General features: G+C 45.7%; 3 protein-coding genes across 12 annotated transcripts; all 3 read right to left on the bottom strand.

Moving 5' to 3' along the window:
* Positions 1–996: 996 nt before the first annotated feature.
* On the bottom strand, positions 997–5,809 carry LOC117860614 (uncharacterized). The gene is made up of 9 exons (XM_034743955.2): positions 5,357–5,809; positions 5,122–5,260; positions 4,839–4,960; positions 2,966–3,169; positions 2,808–2,867; positions 2,269–2,407; positions 2,041–2,159; positions 1,644–1,868; positions 997–1,513 (listed from the first exon to the last, which is right to left on the bottom strand). The coding sequence occupies exons 1-9, from the start codon at positions 5,786–5,788 to the stop codon at positions 1,319–1,321; spliced, it is 1,635 nt and encodes a 544-aa protein (XP_034599846.1). The 5' UTR covers positions 5,789–5,809; the 3' UTR covers positions 997–1,318.
* Positions 5,810–6,292: 483 nt separating this feature from the next.
* Positions 6,293–11,616, bottom strand: LOC117860613 (sulfate transporter 1.2). Of its 3 annotated transcripts, XM_034743954.2 has the most exons (15): positions 11,314–11,616; positions 9,540–9,902; positions 9,416–9,464; positions 9,099–9,306; positions 8,849–9,023; positions 8,692–8,757; positions 8,486–8,599; positions 8,230–8,346; positions 8,020–8,146; positions 7,647–7,933; positions 7,375–7,565; positions 7,214–7,299; positions 7,052–7,128; positions 6,892–6,968; positions 6,678–6,810 (listed from the first exon to the last, which is right to left on the bottom strand). In XM_034743954.2, the coding sequence occupies exons 2-14, from the start codon at positions 9,870–9,872 to the stop codon at positions 6,906–6,908; spliced, it is 1,893 nt and encodes a 630-aa protein (XP_034599845.1). In that variant the 5' UTR covers positions 9,873–9,902; positions 11,314–11,616; the 3' UTR covers positions 6,678–6,810; positions 6,892–6,905. The 3 variants fall into 3 exon arrangements, with proteins under 3 accessions (XP_034599843.1, XP_034599844.1, XP_034599845.1); XM_034743952.2 differs by lacking the exon at positions 6,892–6,968 and having other exon boundaries at positions 6,293–6,810; positions 11,314–11,611; XM_034743953.2 differs by lacking the exons at positions 6,892–6,968; positions 11,314–11,616 and adding an exon at positions 10,071–10,399 and having other exon boundaries at positions 6,293–6,810.
* Positions 11,617–15,123: 3,507 nt separating this feature from the next.
* On the bottom strand, positions 15,124–18,703 carry LOC117860917 (dihydroorotase, mitochondrial). Of its 8 annotated transcripts, none has more exons than XM_034744346.2 (9): positions 18,290–18,703; positions 18,122–18,190; positions 17,621–17,945; positions 17,335–17,516; positions 16,872–17,005; positions 16,519–16,684; positions 16,330–16,446; positions 15,832–15,992; positions 15,124–15,613 (listed from the first exon to the last, which is right to left on the bottom strand). In XM_034744346.2, exons 3-9 carry the CDS (start codon positions 17,926–17,928, stop codon positions 15,410–15,412), a joined length of 1,272 nt encoding a protein of 423 aa, XP_034600237.1. In that variant the 5' UTR covers positions 17,929–17,945; positions 18,122–18,190; positions 18,290–18,703; the 3' UTR covers positions 15,124–15,409. The 8 variants fall into 8 exon arrangements, with proteins under 8 accessions (XP_034600237.1, XP_034600239.1, XP_034600240.1 ...); XM_034744348.2 differs by having other exon boundaries at positions 17,621–17,919; XM_034744349.2 differs by having other exon boundaries at positions 17,621–17,887.
* Positions 18,704–18,988: the final 285 nt, after the last annotated feature.

Below are 18,988 nucleotides of genomic sequence, written 5' to 3'. Positions count from 1 at the left end.
TTAGACGCAGGTTGGATGGATCGTGGTGTTAGTGGGAATGCAGCCGTGGGATCATGGTCAATCTTATTTGTTTTTTTCATTATAAGCGGGTGAAACTTCATGGTTCAAAAAGGATTCGCACGTAAAAGAAAAAAAAGGTGAGAATTTTGATATGATAGGATTCATTTCTGTGCAAAAAAAAAGAGATTGTGTTGCCAACGAACTATTGTTTGGGGTTCGTGGGGTTTTAACAGTAGAAATATCATGTGTAAAAGAGCGAAAATCACATTATGAGGGTACAACTCAGTGAAGTATATTCTTTTCTATATCATAGCTACAGGAGAAATGAACTCAACCGTCCCATACCCGGCCAGTAATGATGCATCTCCCGGTGAGCAAGTCTAGGCCATGCATGTGGAAGCCAATGAAAGCTGAAACCGACCGTCGTGCGTGGCACCAAGAGGCCGGGGCCCCTGGATTCTTCATTCTTGTGCCGTCCCCATTGGCGAGGGACGCTTGTTTTGTTTGTGGCCACCTGAAGGTGGAACCAGTCGTGCTCTGAGCTCGGCTGACTGAAAGGAAGGCATGCTAAAAGAAAAAAAACAAAAAAACTCAGCCCTACCGGATTCGAAATATGATTATTTGTGCACAACGCCGAGTGAGTACAAAATTTAAATATGATTATTTGTGTTCTGAATAAATGTCAAACACTTCATCTATCTGGGAAAGGTAGGCAATCGGCTCCGTGTTTTCAGCTAGGAAGGTAAGCTATCAACGCTCCTGATGTCTCAGGGACAAGCATGGCTCATCACATATTCACGGCTAGTAAGAAAATATGGAATGAACCGATCATATAACACACGGTTTGAAGTTTTAAACGACTGAATCAAACCCCTTACCATTTTCTCATGTATCCGCTCGTGATACGGTGGTACAAAATTTCCTCAATTGTATGAGGCGCAAAGTTCAGGATGCAGCGTCAGCACTCGGTACAAAAACTCTGAACAGCTACGGGACTGAATCAAACAGTGTATTCTTATTTCGATTAGAGCTAAAAGTCTCTCCTAAACATCACCAAGTATACAATCTCTGACACCACGCTGAGATCTCAATGAACTCTATTCTCGGCATCTATGTGGTGTGCACTAAGGTGGACGGTGCTTCAGTTCCCTGCAACATTCTTCATCTGGGCACTTGAGAGGAAAAGCGTGCCCGTTCACCATTGCAAGTGCCAGTCAGTACGTTTCTTCCTGTTTTGATTCTAGGAACAAGCTTCAGCTCAAAACCGTTGGATGCACCATTTCAGATTCTAGGATCTGCAGGGCGTGGAGCTCGTGGATCATTTCCCGATGCAAAATTTGCTGAATATACTACTCAATACTTCTTCAGAGATGTCCTCTCCACTGATTGTTGCAAGAGCAAGTGCGGCTTCCCTCAAGTCTATGGTCCAAAAGTCCATCGGTAATTGCTCATTGATTGATGATTCTAACCGTGTGAAAGCTTCTTTAGTCCTCAAGAGCTGTTCAAATTGCCTCTGCATCATATGACACACAATGAGAAAGCATTCAGTGACCTTTCAGATACAACATTCATTAGGGCAGCAATACTCAGAGTTCAGAAGCAGAGCAGTTAGATAACTTTTTCGAACTGTTGAACACAATTACCTGGTTTACAGTCCACCGTCGCCCTCCAGAAGGTACATGCTCAATACCCCTGACTTCTACTACAGCACTCTCCAACTCGGAAATGCCTTTGCCAGTGACTGCGCATGTCTGTACATGTTTTCTGAAGAGGCCTCTGTATCGTTCAAACTGTTCTCCAGAAACGAATGGTGCACAATCTACCTTGTTGATTACAAGAACCATTGGAACTGCAGAACCTGAGGATTTCTAATCTCCAGACAAGGAAGAAAAAAAAGAGAACAATTACTATTTATAATTTCACAAGGAACATATTAAGCTCTCAGGAACAGGTTTACTGATATTAGCAGGAGAAGGCAGGAACAATATTTAGCAGGCATTCTTACCAGAAAAATTGATGAGAAAATGAAAGAAATTGTACCTTGTTAATCAAAACATGTTCAACAAGCATAGTGTCATCATCAGTCCATCCATCAACAGCACTTATTGCCATTATAATCAGATCAGCTCCCAGTGCAGCAGCCTCAGATCTTTCCACGCCTGTGTAAGATCAGAATTGAATATAGATGTCAAGATTAGTATTATCTTTAACATTAGTCCCTAACTCCTATGAGACACTGAAAGCATATTCTAAGAAAAAAAATCCCACCAATTTTCTCCACAATGTCATCAGTCTCTCTTATACCAGCAGTGTCCAAAAGAGTAACAGGGATGCCATGAATCGAGACATTTGCTTCTACTACATCCCGTGTAGTTCCGGCTATTTCAGTAACAATAGCTCTTTCACTCTGCAAGCTAAACATTTAAATTCCAATATCAACTAATATGGGTGCAATACAAAACAAATTCATCTATACACAACACTCCTTAAAGAATATGGTATGCAAATTTATAGGATTGTTGATTTCCTAAGAAGCCAGCATTGCCACAGGCCACAAGCAGCATGACGTTCAGTACAGAATAAGTTACAGCCAACTCTCCACAGAAATTGCATGACATTCGAGTATCTGTAGCTGATCCCCTATGGTTTTTGTAAATTCACAGCAGAAAATATTAAACAAAATACAGTTCATGCTGTTGCCCACATGAAGGTACAACAGATAAAAAAGACTAGTATACTGTTACATAAAGAAAACACCAAACAAGACATGCTGGTTCAACATGAAAGAGGGATATCTAGGTACATACCTTACTCCAAGCATTAAGGAGGCTTGACTTGCCAACATTTGGGCGGCCAATTATTGCTATCTGTAAAATATTTTTAATGCATTTATTTAATCTTCATTATGTTGATTTCTAAACATCTGACCCTTAAGCATAACCAATGTATAACGTGAATAGCATACCTGTAGGCCAGATTGTAACAGCTTATCATAATTAGAGGTGTCTAATGCATCCTGAACCTCCTGCCTCATAGAATTAATTTTGCTGATAAGCATCACTGGGTCCAAGGGAGGCATCTCATCTTCAAAATCCAGACGTGCCTCGATTTCAGTTAGTAACTCAATGCACCTTGATCTCAATGACTTTACTAGAGTAGAGAAGCCTCCCTACATTCAAACATGTCAAATTCAGACCTATTTTGAAGCACTTTGAGCTTCCAATACAAAAGGAGTTTATCCTAAGGAAGAAGTCCAGATTACACCCCCATTTCTTCGCTTGGTCTAAGATCCAACCCCCAACTACAAACCCGTCTAACAGACCCCCCCCCCCCCCGAACTGCCCAAATGAGCCCCCCCCCCCCCCCCCCCCCCCCGGCGAGCCCGCTCCACAGCGGTTTCGACCCGAGCTGGCATCCATGTCGACCTGCGTCCATCCACGTCAGCAAAACGAGTGCGGCCCTCTCTCTTTGCTCATCCAGGCGATTCCCATCAGGCGAGGGCTGCGGAGGGAGATGGCGAGAGCGGCGAGTGGGAGCTCATCCTGGTCGAGCACGTCTTCAGTCCCCGACGCCGGAGACGACGGGATTTGTTGGTCCCCTGTTGCTTATCGGGAGGGGCCCCTGGACTACGAGCCAGCCGTTAACTGCAGGTGCAGGAAGAAGGCAGCAAGATGGATTTCGTGGAGCATTCTGAACCCTGGGAGGAGTTACTTCACATGCATGAGATGTCGGGTTGGTATTTGCTTCATCTTGGTGTGTTCAGTTTGATTTTGGTGTGGAGCCGCATGTTCAGTTTGTGTCTGATTGTGTGCAGGCTGGGGGATGCGAGTTCTGGAAGTGGTATGATGATGACAACACCTCCCCTTTTGTCAAGCAATTGTTGATCAATTTAAGGGACAAGGTTTGGGCTTTGGCTAAGGAAAATGCAAAATCGAGAGCTTCAATTTCAGAGGCAAGGGCACAGATCGACCAACAGCTTGTTCGGAGAGCACATTAGGAGGAGATGCTTTTTCAGAGAGTAGAGGGAACTGATTGGAGGAGGACAGTAGCAGAGAAGGAGGAATTAAACTGAATGAGCACGGTTGTCGTGCGTGCGTACCTGTCGCCACGCCGGCGGTGAGCGCCATAACGTCATCTCCACGCAGTGCGACGCCACCAGCGCAGCCGCAGACACCAGGCCGCAGCGGTCTTGGTGGCGCTGCTCACGCCCCGTTCTTGGGCTGCTGCTCCGGCGGCGGAGGTGCCGAGAAGACCGCGTCGGCCACCAGCGCCGCCACCGCAGCGGTGACACCGGCCACGGACGTCGCCGCGTACACCTGCACGTTCCGGGACCGGGCCTCGACGCGCTTCTTCTCCCGCAGCGCGAAGCAGCTTGACGTCCAGGTTGGCCCTGGGAGAGACAGGCAGGCGCGTCGCCGGCTTCACCTGCCTGTGCCGCTGCCATGTAGAGACAGAGACCGAGACCTACAGAGAGAGAGAGAGAGAGAGAGAGAGAGGAGGGGCGCAGTTGGCTGATGTGGATGCCAGCGTGCATCGAAACCAGGCTCGGGGGTGTCGCGTGCCTGGTTTGTGCAGTTCAGGGGGTCAGTTAGACGGGTTTGTACTTGGGTGTTGAATTTTAGACCACGGGAAGAGATGGGGGGGGGGGGGGGGGGGGGGTTGTTATCTGGACTTCTTCCTTATCCTAATAATATGAATCTGTTTCAGCTGCAGCCACTCCGGAACGGCTTAAGCTTCTGGGGTTCCAAGTTTAAGCTCAAAAGCCTAATTTGAAACGCCTATGTCAATGTATAGGTAAACGGAGATGGTGCATCAATGTAAGCCCATGAACTGATTACCTGGATGCCAGCTAAAGCTGAGTCTGCCGCAGCTGTTGATTTTGCTGAAATGAGCCTTGACACGTTCTCTGCTTGGGCCAAGTCCAATCTCCCATTCAGAAAGGCACGAAGAGTGAACTCGCCTGGAAAGAAGATGCAAACTTGGCGGATTAGAGCATAGCATTTGGTTCCAGAAACTAAGAATCCATAATTGACGAAATTATTTCTCTATGAACGGTTAACCAGCAATCTTGGTACAAGGCACAATGGCAGTTCCATAAGGAGAGCGTGAGTAGCAACTGACCAGGATCAGCAAGCCTGGCGCCAGCTTCCAGGCAAGCCCTGAGCACGCGGCGCAAGCAGAGGTCGTTGCCATGGCACTGGAGCTCCACCACATCCTCCCGCGTGTACGACCTCGGAGCCAGCATAGGCACCACCAGGACCTTCAGCAACAGCAAGGTGAGCTTGCAGCTAACATATGGAGAAGCAGCAAAGCACAGCCAGCGAAAAGCGGAGGACCGAGCCGCGCCGCCGTCTACCTCATCGATGACGCTGCCATCCGCGTCGAGCGCGAGCCCGTACTCCACGAAGTGGCTGCGCGGCCGCCACGGCGCCTGCGCCGGCTCCCTCCTGGCGGGCCGGAACACGCGGCCGGCGACGGCGACGGCGTCGGGGCCCGAGAGCCGCACGATCCCGACCGCCGAGGGGCCGCCGCCGAGGGAGGTGACGATGGCCGCGATGGTCCCGGGAGCGCCACCCCCGCCTCCGCCGCCGTAGTCCTGGCGCGTCTGGTGCGGGAGGCGCGGCGGCGTGGGCGAGCGCTCGTCGCCGGGGAGGACGAGGGTGTCGGCGCGTGCGGCAAGTGTTCTGGGACTGCTTGGGTTCAGGAGGCGGCGGCGGAAGAGGCGGGGCGGCGGCGGGCGCCGCCATGGGAGGAAGAGGGGGAGGAGGCGAGCGGCGGCGCGGGCCATTGGATTGGGATGAGCAGCGAGCCGTTGCGATTGGGGAGGGTCGCTCGTTAACTCAGCTGGGTCTGGGTGGGCCGGAGCCGGACGGGCAGCCCGCTCCAGCATCTCTCCATCACCCACCCCTCTGGATCCTAAAATTCACGGCCCATATCCACGGGGAGATTAGAAGTACAAACCGATGTGGCATTGTGGCAACTGTGTTACAAGTTCAATTGTTGAAATTTTCTCAGAATCTGATGCCACAAACATTTTATCGAAGAATAATTAAGATGCTCTCTCTCTCTCTTTGTATACAAATCACTACACTTCTTTCCGAGAAAATCTCCGCACCTTTTTTTGTCACACTTTTTTGTAAATACTTAGATTTCTAGTACATCTTGGATCACAGTGAAAACACGATTCAGACCCATCTAACAATGTGTTAAGTAGGTTTATTTTCCAGAAAGTACTCCTTTGATACCTCCATAAACCAATGACAAATGCGGCCAAAATGTCGAAACAAAACAATAACACAAATTAATTGACTTTTTTTATTAACTTCTTCTTTCATTCATTTCAAAAATATAGGAGGGACTCAACACCTCAAGGGAGTGCCCGCCTGACTGACTGATCACATTTCGGATTTTGGGTCTATGTTTCCTTCCGTTTGCACAATGATCACAGCACTTAGCTACACATTGTTCCTATCCACCTGTATGTAAGCAGCGTTCAAAACAACAGAACTACATACATCTGAAACACTATCGCCCTCTTTCGCATTAAGCAACAGCGAGCAGCCGATAACCACCTTCGAAACTATATTCCTGTGACCTGTAATCCTGTATCATCTTTACATGATGCATATACTGGCGTGCAGATGCCTGACGTAAATCCATTTCAGTTCAGGGCTCTTGCATCGACTTTGAAGTGCAGAAACGCACAGCGTCAGCAACTGTCAGGAAAATATGATTGCTTCCGATGTGCTCAGTTAGCTTGGACGAACGGAGCTTCTCGATGACAGCAGAGCCAGGATTTGATAGGAGGAGCTGCCACATGCACAAACACGTAATATATCCATTAAAATCAATGGCACAGTTAAGTTCAGTTCTTTCTTAATCATTTGTAACCTTTATTTCTGTTCTCAGGTTTCTTGTGCAAGATTTTTTGACTTTTTCCTCCAATAAGATACTTTCTTCTTTTTAAGCTGCACGTCAAATCCTAAGATTCACCGAAAAATTCTTGAAACTATTTTTTTAACTAGTCAGTCAATTTTAATTTCAATCTTACCTGAATGCCTCTCTTCTGAAGATTCTTGTTGAGATCTTCAAGAGCATGGATACCACTTGTATCGATATCTATAACCGCTGCAAACAAAATTTGCATTGGCTTTCATCAGTGCAATCACAGATAACATCTCATGATATCATATTAACAGAAGATTCTACTTACGTGACATCTCTACTATCAAGAAATTGATTTTAGACAGTCCATCTGCCTTGACTTTCTCTTCTTCATCTGTCAACCATCTCAGAATTCTGAAATGGAGCACACAAAAGTTTATGAGGATACTCAAGCTATACATGCAGCACAAGGTGGAGTCATATTTATACCTCTCTCGGATATAGTTGGAGTTGGAGAAATAGATAGCAGAATCAACCCTCACTATTACCACCCCAGGAACATGCCTTGCATCTGGATACTGATCAGTGTTCCTGTAAATTGTGGTGCCTGGAAGGTTTCCGAGAAGTGCAGTTCTTGGTCTTGTTACTTGAAGAAGTATTTTGGCAAACGAGATTGACACCTGTGAATATCGAAAATATCAGTAAGTTTCACTTATCCCTCTAATAAATACTGGACAGTCAAGACTGGGATGGGTCCTTACAGCAATCAAGAGACCTATCTCAACAGATTTGAAAACCACACCAAAGAATGCTCCCATGCAAGCGATGAAATCCATTTTGTCAACTTTCCAAATGAGAATTGCGGCTTCATAGTCCACAAGGCCGATCACAGCAGAAATAATGATCGATCCAAGGATTGCATTCGGAGTATACTTGAACAATGGTGTGATGACCAACAAGGTGAGAAGCACAACCATTGACATAACCACATTAGATACTGGTGTTCGGCACCCAGCCATGAAATTGACTGCAGAACGCGAGAAAGAACCTGAGAGAAATTGCAGCAAACAGGTTTCAATTTTCAGAAATATCAAATATCACTACAATTCCTTTCAGAAAAGTAGATATAGTTACCTGTTGCAATATAGCAAGACGTCATTGAGCCTACAACGTTCATTGTTCCAAGTGCTACCATCTCCTTATTTCCATCTAACTGGTAGTCCTTCATGGCAGCAAATGTCCTTCCGATCGCCACGGCTTCCTGATAAGGTGCACAAAGATTGATGTGAGAATAATCTGGAAAAGAACATGAAGGGCCAAGATAGATTTGCATTGCATACATACTGTCAAACCGATCATGCCGCAGACAACACCGATCTTGAAACCTTTTGCAACAAATGGACCAGTGAAATAAATCTTGTGCACAGATGATGGGTTGATGCCCTTCTTGATATTGTTCACCTGTGTTTACCAAGTGCCAAAAATGATTCGCTAGTTAAAACATGATCGATATGAACTGAGTCTTGGGGCTCATATGGTTGTGGTGGTTGAGGTCATGCAAAAACTATTGAGCCTTGATAGTACTAACTTGAGTACTTACAATCTGAACACCATGTTTGTCAGCACGAAAAAGGTACACAAAAAGGGTAGCAAGAATGACCGAAGTTATAGGAGCAATAGCTGGCACCCAGAAATACTTCTTATTCTTTTTTCCCTGTGCATATGAAACATCATTATTAAGTTACAAATTTCTAAAAAAGAACAAATATTGAAACTAAATTGTATGGAAAAAAAAGGGAACCTCACAATGTACTTTGCAAGCAGAAGAAAAGCCAGGAAAGTGAAGCCAATCACAACTGTCTGCCAGTTCCACTGCATATACAAAATCACGCCTTATCAGATAACTATATAGTCAGTCTGACAGTAACATTTTATTCATACGTGTTAAGTTCAAGATAAGTACCCCATGATGAACCGAACCCCAAACAGACTCCATAACAGAAACTATATCCGTTTCCTTTGTGAAGTTCCTGATACCCAACACATATTTGAGCTGCTGCAGGGCAATAGTGATTGCTGCTCCCCCCATGAATCCAACAATTGCAGCATGCGACAAGAACTCGATGAGGAATCCTAACCTGAAAAATAGCAGTTCTGAGATTGATTGACCTACATGTATCTTGCTTAAAAGTAGTGTACCATTCACGGTATACCTTAGAAACCCCAGGGCTGCTTGAGTGATACCAGCAAAGAAGGTTGCCGTAAAAGCAAGACGCAAGTATTCCTCCTTATTCTTTTCATGGTCAACTTCATTTTGTAGGAGTGAACCTAGTAAAAGAGATACCACCGCAACTGGCCCGATTGCTATATCCATAGAGCTACCCATTGCAGCATATATCAATGGGGGGATGAAGCTGGAGTCTGAAACCAAATAACAAAAAAATAGAATTACAATAGCAGTGATAAGACCCATCAATTAAGAATTTAAATCAAGGTTCATTGTTGGAACACCCAAATTGATGACACTTACAAAGCCCATACTGTGGATCCAGATAAGCGAGCTTCGAATAGCCAATATCCTATTTAGTCCAAGACTCGATGTCAGGCACAGTAAGTAGTAAATTTATAGTGATAGGTGCAGTCAACCTTGATACCTGAGGGATGCAGAGACTTGCAATTGTCAATCCGGCAATCAGATCACCTTTGAACTTGCTCAAGTTGTAGGTCCTGCTCCAATCAAAGACTGGAAACAAGAACTGCAAACCCATCTTGAACTTTGTCGACCCAGATTGGTCCTTGTACTGCCTTAGTGGATTGTCATGGAAGAATGTCTCCCTCAGTGTGTTCGTAAACTCTGTGGTGAGGTTCCTCTGAGGAGGATACCCAACCTTGTACACAGGTGGCGCTTGAGATGGATTATAGGAGAGAGGCTGTGTGGAGATGTTGGTTTCATCTGATGTCGCCTCATCTGGTTTATGATGAACCATCTTTGGATACTGAAATAACTTCTAATTAACCTGAAAAAAATAAGTGAATTAAGCTTAAAAATGTAAGAGTGTGAGTTATAAGTGAGACTGTGAGAGTACTCTGCCATGGAACCAATGGATACAAGAACAAAACACAGTAAATATCATAGGAAATGAAAGGGAAAGGAATTATAAACTGTAACAAGGAACAATCTATACTTTGAATGAATTGATGAGGTCCAACGAATTGCACAGAAGTCGATCAATCGACCAGAAATGTTTTGTAAATTCAGAAGAATAAGAAGAAGTCCATAACTTGTTCACTGAGTGATGTACTAAAATGAATTGGAGGCATCAATTATGAAACAAACAGGCAGGCAATCTGCCTATAATTGGAGGCATCAATTAGACTTGAAGTTTTGGCACATTCCGTATGGGTAAAAGATGCTAAATTAGCTGTGTGTTCGTATTGGATTGATAACAGGCAGTCCAAAGTAAGCAAGCAAATATATTGAGATAGTTTTGTCCAGTTACAGGAAGGATGGTGCTGTGGGAACTGACTCAGTCTCAAAGACATAGCTTGGTCTGCCCGTTTCCAGTACTACTATGCTTATAAAATCTAGCACACAATTTTAAATTATGAACGTACCTTTCGAGACAATTAAAATGGTTTCCAACTCTGCCTCCATGTATTTTAAAACACAGAGTGTAGTAGAGATGGTTGACAGTTTATTTTAAAAAAAATTCCAAGTTTCTGGGCGAAGATACTAACAGATGAGCAGCTGAGATAAGCAACACCGAATCAGTTACATACCAACATTAAAAAATTGCTAATTGCCCTTCAAGCCAGAGGAGCTGGGGAAAATTAAGAAGAGTATGCAGTTTGCAGCAATGGGTGGGTGAACCAACTTTTTCCTTGAATTGTCAACTACTTACTATACTGAACATTCTATAAGCACTGCAGGCGAAAGTTGCAGCAAACTCTTGTTGCACGGTTAGGTCCAGTATGAAAAGTGAGGTGCAGAGCCGCAGTGCTGTTTCTGACGATCATGCTAACGAAGTCAGGACAAATCATGCTGAACCTGTGAACCATGTTAATGTATGAGCTGGGAATAAACACTAGGTGATTAACCCAATTATTATTCGTGTAATCGATCATGAAACAATGGGCCATGACCATCAGAGAGAAGCGGATTCAGTGATGCGGGGTGTTCTCTGAACTTAACAGTGGGGCTAAAATATTTAGGAAATGTTCGAAACAGAAAGAAACGGAACTGATTGCCGGAAAATTCATAACAAACCGGCCCAGGAACCGAGAGAGAAAGGCGAAAAATCCCCAAGAGAAAGGAGGCCCAAGATTGCAATGACCATATTCCAATCCAAACAGATTCTGGAAACAAGCGAGATGAACAGGATAGCGCAACGAGAAGGGGGGGGAGGGGGCGAAGGGCGGAGATTTTACCGGGCGGGAAGGAGACGGGGCCCTGGCCGGCCCTTGGGCGCGCGTCCTGCGAGCAAATGGAGCGCCGGCCGCTCAAGCTTCCCACCAGGACCGCCGCATTTGGCCTGAGGCCAAGGACGCCGGGCCGCCGGGTGCAGGGCGTGCGCAACGAGGACTCGGAGATCGAGCACCGCCGCGCCCGCTTATAATTTATTTGTATATATACAGAAGAGAATTTGCAGGGTCAAAGGAACGATCTCCCTTCTACAAATGGAGAGCAGCAATGATCATTCATGGGTGTCTGTCTGGAGCGTTGCGGAGATTTTGCGCTGCAATTATACTGAGCGAGCGACGGAGCGAGGGGAGAGGGGAAGCGGGTGGTGGTCGAGCGGTCGAGCCGAGGCGACGTCGCGGTCCGGTGCAGCAGCACAATCTCCCCGGCAACCGGAAGTCCTTGTGGGCTCCATGGCTACTGGGCCACTTACCTACAGGCCCAATCCTTGACGTCGCTGGCGAGCGGGCCAGGGCCGGCCGGTCCAGTCAACTGCTTCGCGCGGTCGGCGCGCGGGTGCACACACCAGCCACGACGAACGAACCGTCCTGAGTCGCCGTGGAATAGTAAGCGGGGACCAGGAGGACTCAGGAGCCTGGCGCCCATGCCCCGGTGACATGTGGGCCCACCTAGGCGTGATAGCTGCGGTAGGTCGCGTCGTCGCTGTAAGGTTGCCGGCGGCGCGAGGACTCGCGCCCGCGCCCGCGACATTATTAGGAACACCCTATTAAATTAACACCTCTCACATCGGATGTTTGGATGCTAATTAGAAGTACTAAATATAAGCTAATTACAAAACTAATTGCACAGATAGAGTATAATTCGCGAGATGAATCTATTAAGCCTAATTAGTCCATATTTTGACAATGTGGTGCTACAGTAACCATTTGCTAATGATGGATTAATTAGGTTTAATAGATTCGTCTCGCGAATTAGCACAAGGTTCTACAACTAGTTCTATAATTAGCTCATGTTTAGTCGTTCTAATTAGCATCTGAACATCTGATGTGACACTATTAAAGCTTAGCACCTCGTATCATCGCCGGAGTTCTGAACCTTGCTGGCGGGGGCATTATGCCGGATGGAGACTTGGGCAGACGACGGACTCTCATCCCTACACCGATCTCGTTAACCACTGCGGGATTCCGGTTGGGAATTCTCAAAGAGTCTGATTTCCCAACCGTAACTAAGGAGACTAAAAGGTTTTATAAAAAGAAATACTAAATTCCAAAGAAGCTCCCACACACGTGCACATCCCAAGTTACAAGATTTTTCATGCAAATTTTGTGCATGGCGGTGTGTGGTAATTTTCACCGCTAAATAATTAGTGTGAAAATCATATATTGTTGCACCCATATATTCTGCTTGTTCTTTTTTTACCGAAGTCAGCAGGGGAATCTCTTACCTATTTTTTTATTTCAAACCCGTTTAATTCATCTCCACAGTGAGTCAAATCCGGACTTACTAGATGCTACTTATGTGCTATAACCATTGACCATTGCGCTAGAGATTCTTTCACGCTACTGCTTGGTCTTGGTTTTTAATATAATATATAGTGTTCCTTTCAAATTTGATCTCATGGTCTGATGTAAATCAACAGATAGTACCATTCACAAAACACAAAGTGCCAACGGATGAGTCACGCAGCGGCTGAGGTCGTTATCCGCAATCGTGCACTTTGAATGGTGGCGATGCAGCGAATTACCAATGCAGGATACGTACGATTGAAAATGGCCATTAGGTTTCATCATGTCAACTTGTCAAGGAATAATTTTATTCCATTTACGCAAAAATGTTACGTACTGGACACATTAGTTAACAAACGGGACAAGTCTGCCAAATTATAGCCAGGGAGGAATTTATTAGGTATAGTAACTAGTTTGTCATATAATACTACGACTCTGTTATCAAATATAAATATTATATGACAAACCAGCTAGTTTATTTGAACTAATTAGGTTGTTTTAAATGTCATATTAAAAACGAGTGGAGTACTCCCTCCGTCCTAAATTACTATTTGTTTGTTTTGATTTTTCTTGATACATACCTTTTGATATGCATCTAGATATATACTATGTTTAGATATTATAGAAAAAATGATGTATTTAGAAAAGTCAAAACGAATAGTAATTTGGAGCGGAGGGAGTATATAGAACAAGCATTTCAAGTCATCCTCGAAGAAAAGAAGTGCTTTTAATTCCGCTAGCGTATGGTTGTGTGGAGTTGTAGTTGGCGTAGGGGCCAAAAGGAATTGCATTTTCACCACCTTAATTAATTAATAAGCTCTCTGGCATCATGTACATTTTTCAAAGAATCAAACGCAAACAGTGTCAGCATCAGCGAGGATATACAACTTCGTCCAAATGTTGGAGTACTTGCACCACATTTTTCCACGCGCCTGATCGACAATAACGTTGTCATGTTGAAAGTTCTTGCCTGGAAGATGCCAACCCGCTCGTCACGTTCAGACGAAAGACGACCGTGCGTTAGCTATATATATAGCTGCATGTAGTATATTTTAATTACAGCTAGTGTCACTTAGGTTCACAAATTTCAAAATTGCATATTTGGGTTTATGAACTTTTTATGTTGCATCATCTAGATCTGAACTCGTCCACATGTACAACTAAAACTGACATGGCGCGCTGACTGGACCCTCTACTGTATCTCATCTGCATTTCTTTTCTCGTCGCCCTTTCCTCTTCCTCTTCTTTTGCCGAGGAGTGCCGCCGCCGGCCCCGTGCCTGCCCGACGCCCTTGCCGCACAATGCAAGCCCACGACACCAGCAGCCACAGAGCACCGCAAGCCCCCGACTGACACCGACGCAGCAAGCAGGAAGCCTGCGACCTCATCAGCGGCAAGCCCCGATGCCGCCTGGCCCACGATGTTGTCTGCAGGCTGCAGCCATGGCGCTATCGCCGCGAGGTCGCGGACCCTTTTCTGTGCTGGTGCTGCTCTCCATGCCCAACCCCATCCCCGTCATCTCCTTTGTCGCATCGATAGCCTCTCCATGGGGACGAGAACGCGCGGCCATCTGCATGCTCGGCGCGATCCAGCAGCTACTGGAGCCGTTCGTTGAAGCAGGCGGGCGCAACCGACGCCGCCGTCAGGCATCGATTTTGGATTGAGCAGGGAGGATGGGTGCTAGATTTGTTACCAGAACTGACGTGTGGCTTGCGGCTGCTGCAGCTCGATGTGATACTTGTGTGATGCAATTTAGCTCAGCCAAAGGAAAAATGCTGAAATTGGAGAGGCTCGCGGCTTCACGGGGAAGGACACATCGACAGGAACGTGTCAAGAGTTTGCTTCCTTCATCCTCTCTTACGTTTTCGTATTTCATACTTACAACTTATGTACTTCCTCTGTTCCAAATTGTAAGTCATTCCAAGAATCAGAATCTTATAGAGTCAAAGTATCTCAAGTTTGATCAAATTTATATGATAATATAATAACATTTATGATGTCAACTAAGTATCATTAGATTCTTTATCAATTATATTATCATAGTATACCTATTTGATGTCATAAATCTTTATATTTTTCTCTATAATTTTAATCAAACTTGAGATGTTTGGACTCTCCAAGATTCTTGAAATTACTTACAATTTGGGACGTAGAGAGTACCATACTTTCCTAAAGTAGTATTTTAGTATTTTGATAACTTACATGCCATTACTTTCCTAAAATAGTATTTTAGTATTTTGATAAGATTGGTGTTGTAAAACTTATTTTTGGATGATGGTTTCACACTAGATCAACCATAGATTGCACATCTAGATAGCATAATCTAGTTTATGTTTTGATGTAAAGTAATGAAAGCTATAGATAAGTAAGTTACCTAATTCACCCTCTCCCCCTCTTAGGCTACGAGTACCGATTCCTTACAAAGTCTGCAATCCCAAAAGGATATAATATAACAGCTCAACAAGCAGACATTTCGCCGTTGCTATCAATATGTTATTCTCGCTAATCTAGCCTTGAAGAATTCCACGTAGTTTGCTATGCTGATTCTAACAGAAAGGGGGAAACAAATGGAATTGATTTCCCCAAGTAAACAATATTGTTTATTCTTCGGTCTGATCAGATGGAAGCCATTCAAGGGTGCAGCCGGTAAACATGGGCACAATCTCCCCTGAACTGTATGTATAGGTTGCAGGAACCTTCCAGGCACTCTTTTTCAGGACAATCTTTGAAGTGTTCCTTGGGAGGCCATAAAAATCAGGGCCATTGAAGCTCGTAAATGCTTCTAACTTATCTAGGGCACCAGCCTGAAATAGTGGAAACATGTCCAAAAACCAAATCAGAAAGAGAATTTTCAACATCCACATGGATTGTTATACTTCGCAACTTCAGTATTGTGAAATTGACACAAATCTACACCAAGATAATTTTCTTGAAATCTAGTAGTGGTGGTGGTAAATGATCATGTATTCTCTTGGAAGAGAAGATTAGTGATAAGGATGGACGTGATAGATATAGAGATTACCTCTTCAAATACCTTCGCGTAAAGGGACAAGGCAACAGGAGCACTGTATATTCCTGCACATCCACAGTAACGTTCTTTGTTCCGTTTATCATGGGGAGCACTATCAGTGCCAAGAAAGTACCGTCTACTCCCACTTGTTACAGCAGATAGAATAGCTTGTCCTGGGTAGAAGGTTGAGAAACAGTTAACAGGGGTACTGTTCAAAATTACAGAAACAAGAGCTTTTCACATGACAGTTGATTAAAATGATGGGCAGAAGCCAAATCTAACCAGGCAACAAAAAATGTAATACAGGAACATTGTTATGTATCTAATTATACATTGATGATGGAATATTTGATCGTATTTTGAACCAAAATGATTATCATCGTGCCTGTTTAGGAGGTGATTTTCATAATTGCTTAGGAAATGTCTAGTCATTTCATGAACCAAAAGAAATATCATTGTGCATTTGTAACAACTGGTAGCATTTCTTATTGGAGGGTGATTGCAACATACTATGAGTCTCTCTTTTCAGTACTGGCAAGCAGTAATTGTGTGGCTGCAAGCCACCCTGAAATAAAGCGTTCCTGTTGAGGAGGAGATGCTGGGGAGTCACTGTCGCAGCAACATGACCTGGGAACATGAAAGTGTTATAATCATAGAAAATGGTAGAAGTATAATGCCATTCTAGCAGTAATGCAGCACCTTCTTCACATGATTCTATGAAGTTCACTGCATCCATAGTTGTGATATGTTCCATGACTATTTTCAGCTGTGGAAGTTTTTGTACAAGTGGTGCCAATATTCTATCAATGAAAACCTTCTCACGGTCAAATGTGTCAACATGCGGATCCGTGACTTCTCCATGAACCTGAAGAAAAATCACAAGTACCCATAAAAGCCGCTGCATAAGGAAGTGCAGCAAAAAATAAATTACCGAATAGTAGAAGCAAGAACCATTCAACAGATTATGTCCATTAAAGGCTAGTCACGTGTATCACAACTCCAATCAAAAGGTCAGTAGTGCATCAAGGATGCAATGCACCAAAGCTACTTACAAGCAAGGGCATTTCCTGTCTGACCATCTCCTCGAAGACAGGCATGCATTTCCCAATATCAGTGACACCATCTTGGGAATTGGTAGTTGCTCCGGCAGGATACAGCTTCACAGCAAAGACTACACCACTCTTTCCTAAAACCACATAGCATTCAACATAAACATCACCATCCAGATAATCCATAGATGGATAAATGCACACAACCTTGGTATTTTAAGCACATTAGCACATATGTACATCTGCATTGCATTGTGTGTGAGTCTACCACAAATAGACAGTGAATCCAACAATAGCACTGACTACTTGTTGGATTTTTACTCATTAGGAGCACATGGATGCAACGCAAAACAACCAGACAAATGACACGTGAAGTTGATCTACATGCCACAGGTAAAGATGCAGCTTAAGATCTGAAGATGAAAAAGGTCTGAAGAACATGTAACTGCATGGAGATAATTCATACTTCCGAGTTTGATCTCCTCTGGGCTAGTGTTGTCCGTGAGGTAAAGGGTCATGAGTGGCTCAAAGCTACTCCCGGGTGGCAGCGCCTTCATGATCTCCTCCCTGTACTCCAGCGCACGCGCCGTCGTGGTCACCGGAGGCTTCAAGTTGGGCATGATGATGGCCCTCCCAAAATGCCTCGCGCTGCCACAGAGAACACAGCCAAACAACTACCTCTCAGAGACATTGCGTCGAACACTCGGCATGCGCCCACCAAAGAACCAAGCAGCAACGACGATCAGACGAACCTGTGTGGCAGCACAGCCTCGAGGACGCTGCCTTCACGGACGTGGAGGTGCCAGTCGTCGGGGCGCGTGATGATCAGCTGCTCCTCCTGCTGCTGCGACGTGGCTGCCATGGCAGTCGCCCTCAGGCTCAGGCGCGGAGAAGCGCGGAAGCTGACGCGGCGAGGAGGAGGCAGCCAGAGGAAGGAGGCCGACGGAGGATTCGTGTGCGTGTGCGTGTGCGTGCGGACGGTGGTGGTGGTGGAGGCGGCCTGCATTGGCTTCCCAAAACTGTGTTCACAAATCACAGAAGGATCGAATTTCTGCAACATAGAAGTTTTCTACTTTTCTGTGTCAGGCAAGAAATAATAGTTAATTTTCAGAGAATTGCTATTGGCTTCTCTGTGAGAATCTTCTGTGTCTTGTGTGTTTGACGAGATAATTGCAAGCTCAGATAAAATGGAGTGCCAAAAAAGTTCTACATCTGGTAGGCTATTCAGAACCACGAAGAGGAGAGAAACAAACCTAGAATGCCCCTGCTCTGGCGCCGTACTCTACCCTAACCTTGCACCCGGTAAGAATCATCTTGCTGCCCTATCACCACATCAACGAGACCAGGAGAATATGCAGTCAGAGTCACCGCAGGGTTTCGCAGATTCTGAGGAAAGCAAGGGGGGAGGCAAGCGAATTTACCTTTGGGCATATGCCATGAAGAGGTGAGCGTGGGCAGAGGCGAACAGATCCAGGGAGTGCTTCAGTGACCGGAGGCGCTTACCTTCTTCAGGGAGTGCGGCTCCACCGGGGGCCTGTCCACCGCCGCTGCCGGCAACTTGCGAACCCACGTTGTCGCCGGGCACGGGGCCACCACAGAGCCTGCCGCTCGCGAAACGGCGTCATCCCTAGACGCAGGGCCGCCATAGCGCCGACCACCTCCCCTCCATTGCTTCCCGCTTGCGGATCTGAGACACGGAATGGGATGGGGGAGGCTTCGGAAATTCGTATCGGGAAAGGAGAGGGGAGAGAGAGGGGGCAGATCAGAGAGATGGAAAAGACGAGATAGAGAGGGAGGGCCGGATCGGGCGGATGGACGCCAGCCTCCTCTCAACCGCACTCGATGAAAATTTCGGATTCGGTGTCTAAGGGTGCGTTTGGTTGCGAGGACGAAGTGGGACGGGACGGGGATCCCACTTCGTCCCGCGTTTGGTTGGAGGACAGGTGGGACGGGGACATCCCTACGAGGGAATATACCCTCCAGATGCGGGATGCCCCCGTCCCACCAAAACGAGTGGACGGGGGCATCCCACTTCGCCCCCGTCACGCGCCGTCTGTCCACACCGGCGGGCGCGGGCAGCGGCCGGCGGGCGCGAGCTCCACCGCGGTCGGCCGGTGGAT

The sequence above is a fragment of the Setaria viridis genome, chromosome 6 (genome assembly GCF_005286985.2).
Source record: "Setaria viridis chromosome 6, Setaria_viridis_v4.0, whole genome shotgun sequence".
Lineage (NCBI taxonomy): Eukaryota > Viridiplantae > Streptophyta > Magnoliopsida > Poales > Poaceae > Setaria > Setaria viridis.
Note: the sequence above shows the minus strand (reverse complement) of the source record. Positions and strands in the feature narration are given on the sequence as shown.

Bases quoted from the DNA above. Each gene is read 5' to 3' on its own strand.
- LOC117860917 (XM_034744345.2), bottom strand. From the start codon at position 17,928: ATGTTGCAGAAATTCGATCCTTCTGTGATTTGTGAACACAGTTTTGGG. The intron at 17,517-17,620 runs GTTCGTCTGATC...TCTCTGTGGCAG, and splicing joins GAGGCTGTGCTGCCACACAG to CGCGAGGCATTTTGGGAGGG. The intron at 15,614-15,831 runs GTAATCTCTATA...CCACTATTTCAG, and splicing joins ACGCGAAGGTATTTGAAGAG to GCTGGTGCCCTAGATAAGTT.
- LOC117860613 (XM_034743952.2), bottom strand. From the start codon at position 9,872: ATGGTTCATCATAAACCAGATGAGGCGACATCAGATGAAACCAACATC. The intron at 8,758-8,848 runs GTACTTATCTTG...TTGTATATGCAG, and splicing joins GGGGTTCGGTTCATCATGGG to TGGAACTGGCAGACAGTTGT. The intron at 8,147-8,229 runs GTATGTATGCAA...GCACCTTATCAG, and splicing joins GCGGCATGATCGGTTTGACA to GAAGCCGTGGCGATCGGAAG.
- LOC117860614 (XM_034743955.2), bottom strand. From the start codon at position 5,788: ATGGCCCGCGCCGCCGCTCGCCTCCTCCCCCTCTTCCTCCCATGGCGG. The intron at 5,261-5,356 runs GTAGACGGCGGC...CTGTTGCTGAAG, and splicing joins ATGGCAGCGTCATCGATGAG to GTCCTGGTGGTGCCTATGCT. The intron at 2,160-2,268 runs GTGGGATTTTTT...GATCTTACACAG, and splicing joins TGACATTGTGGAGAAAATTG to GCGTGGAAAGATCTGAGGCT.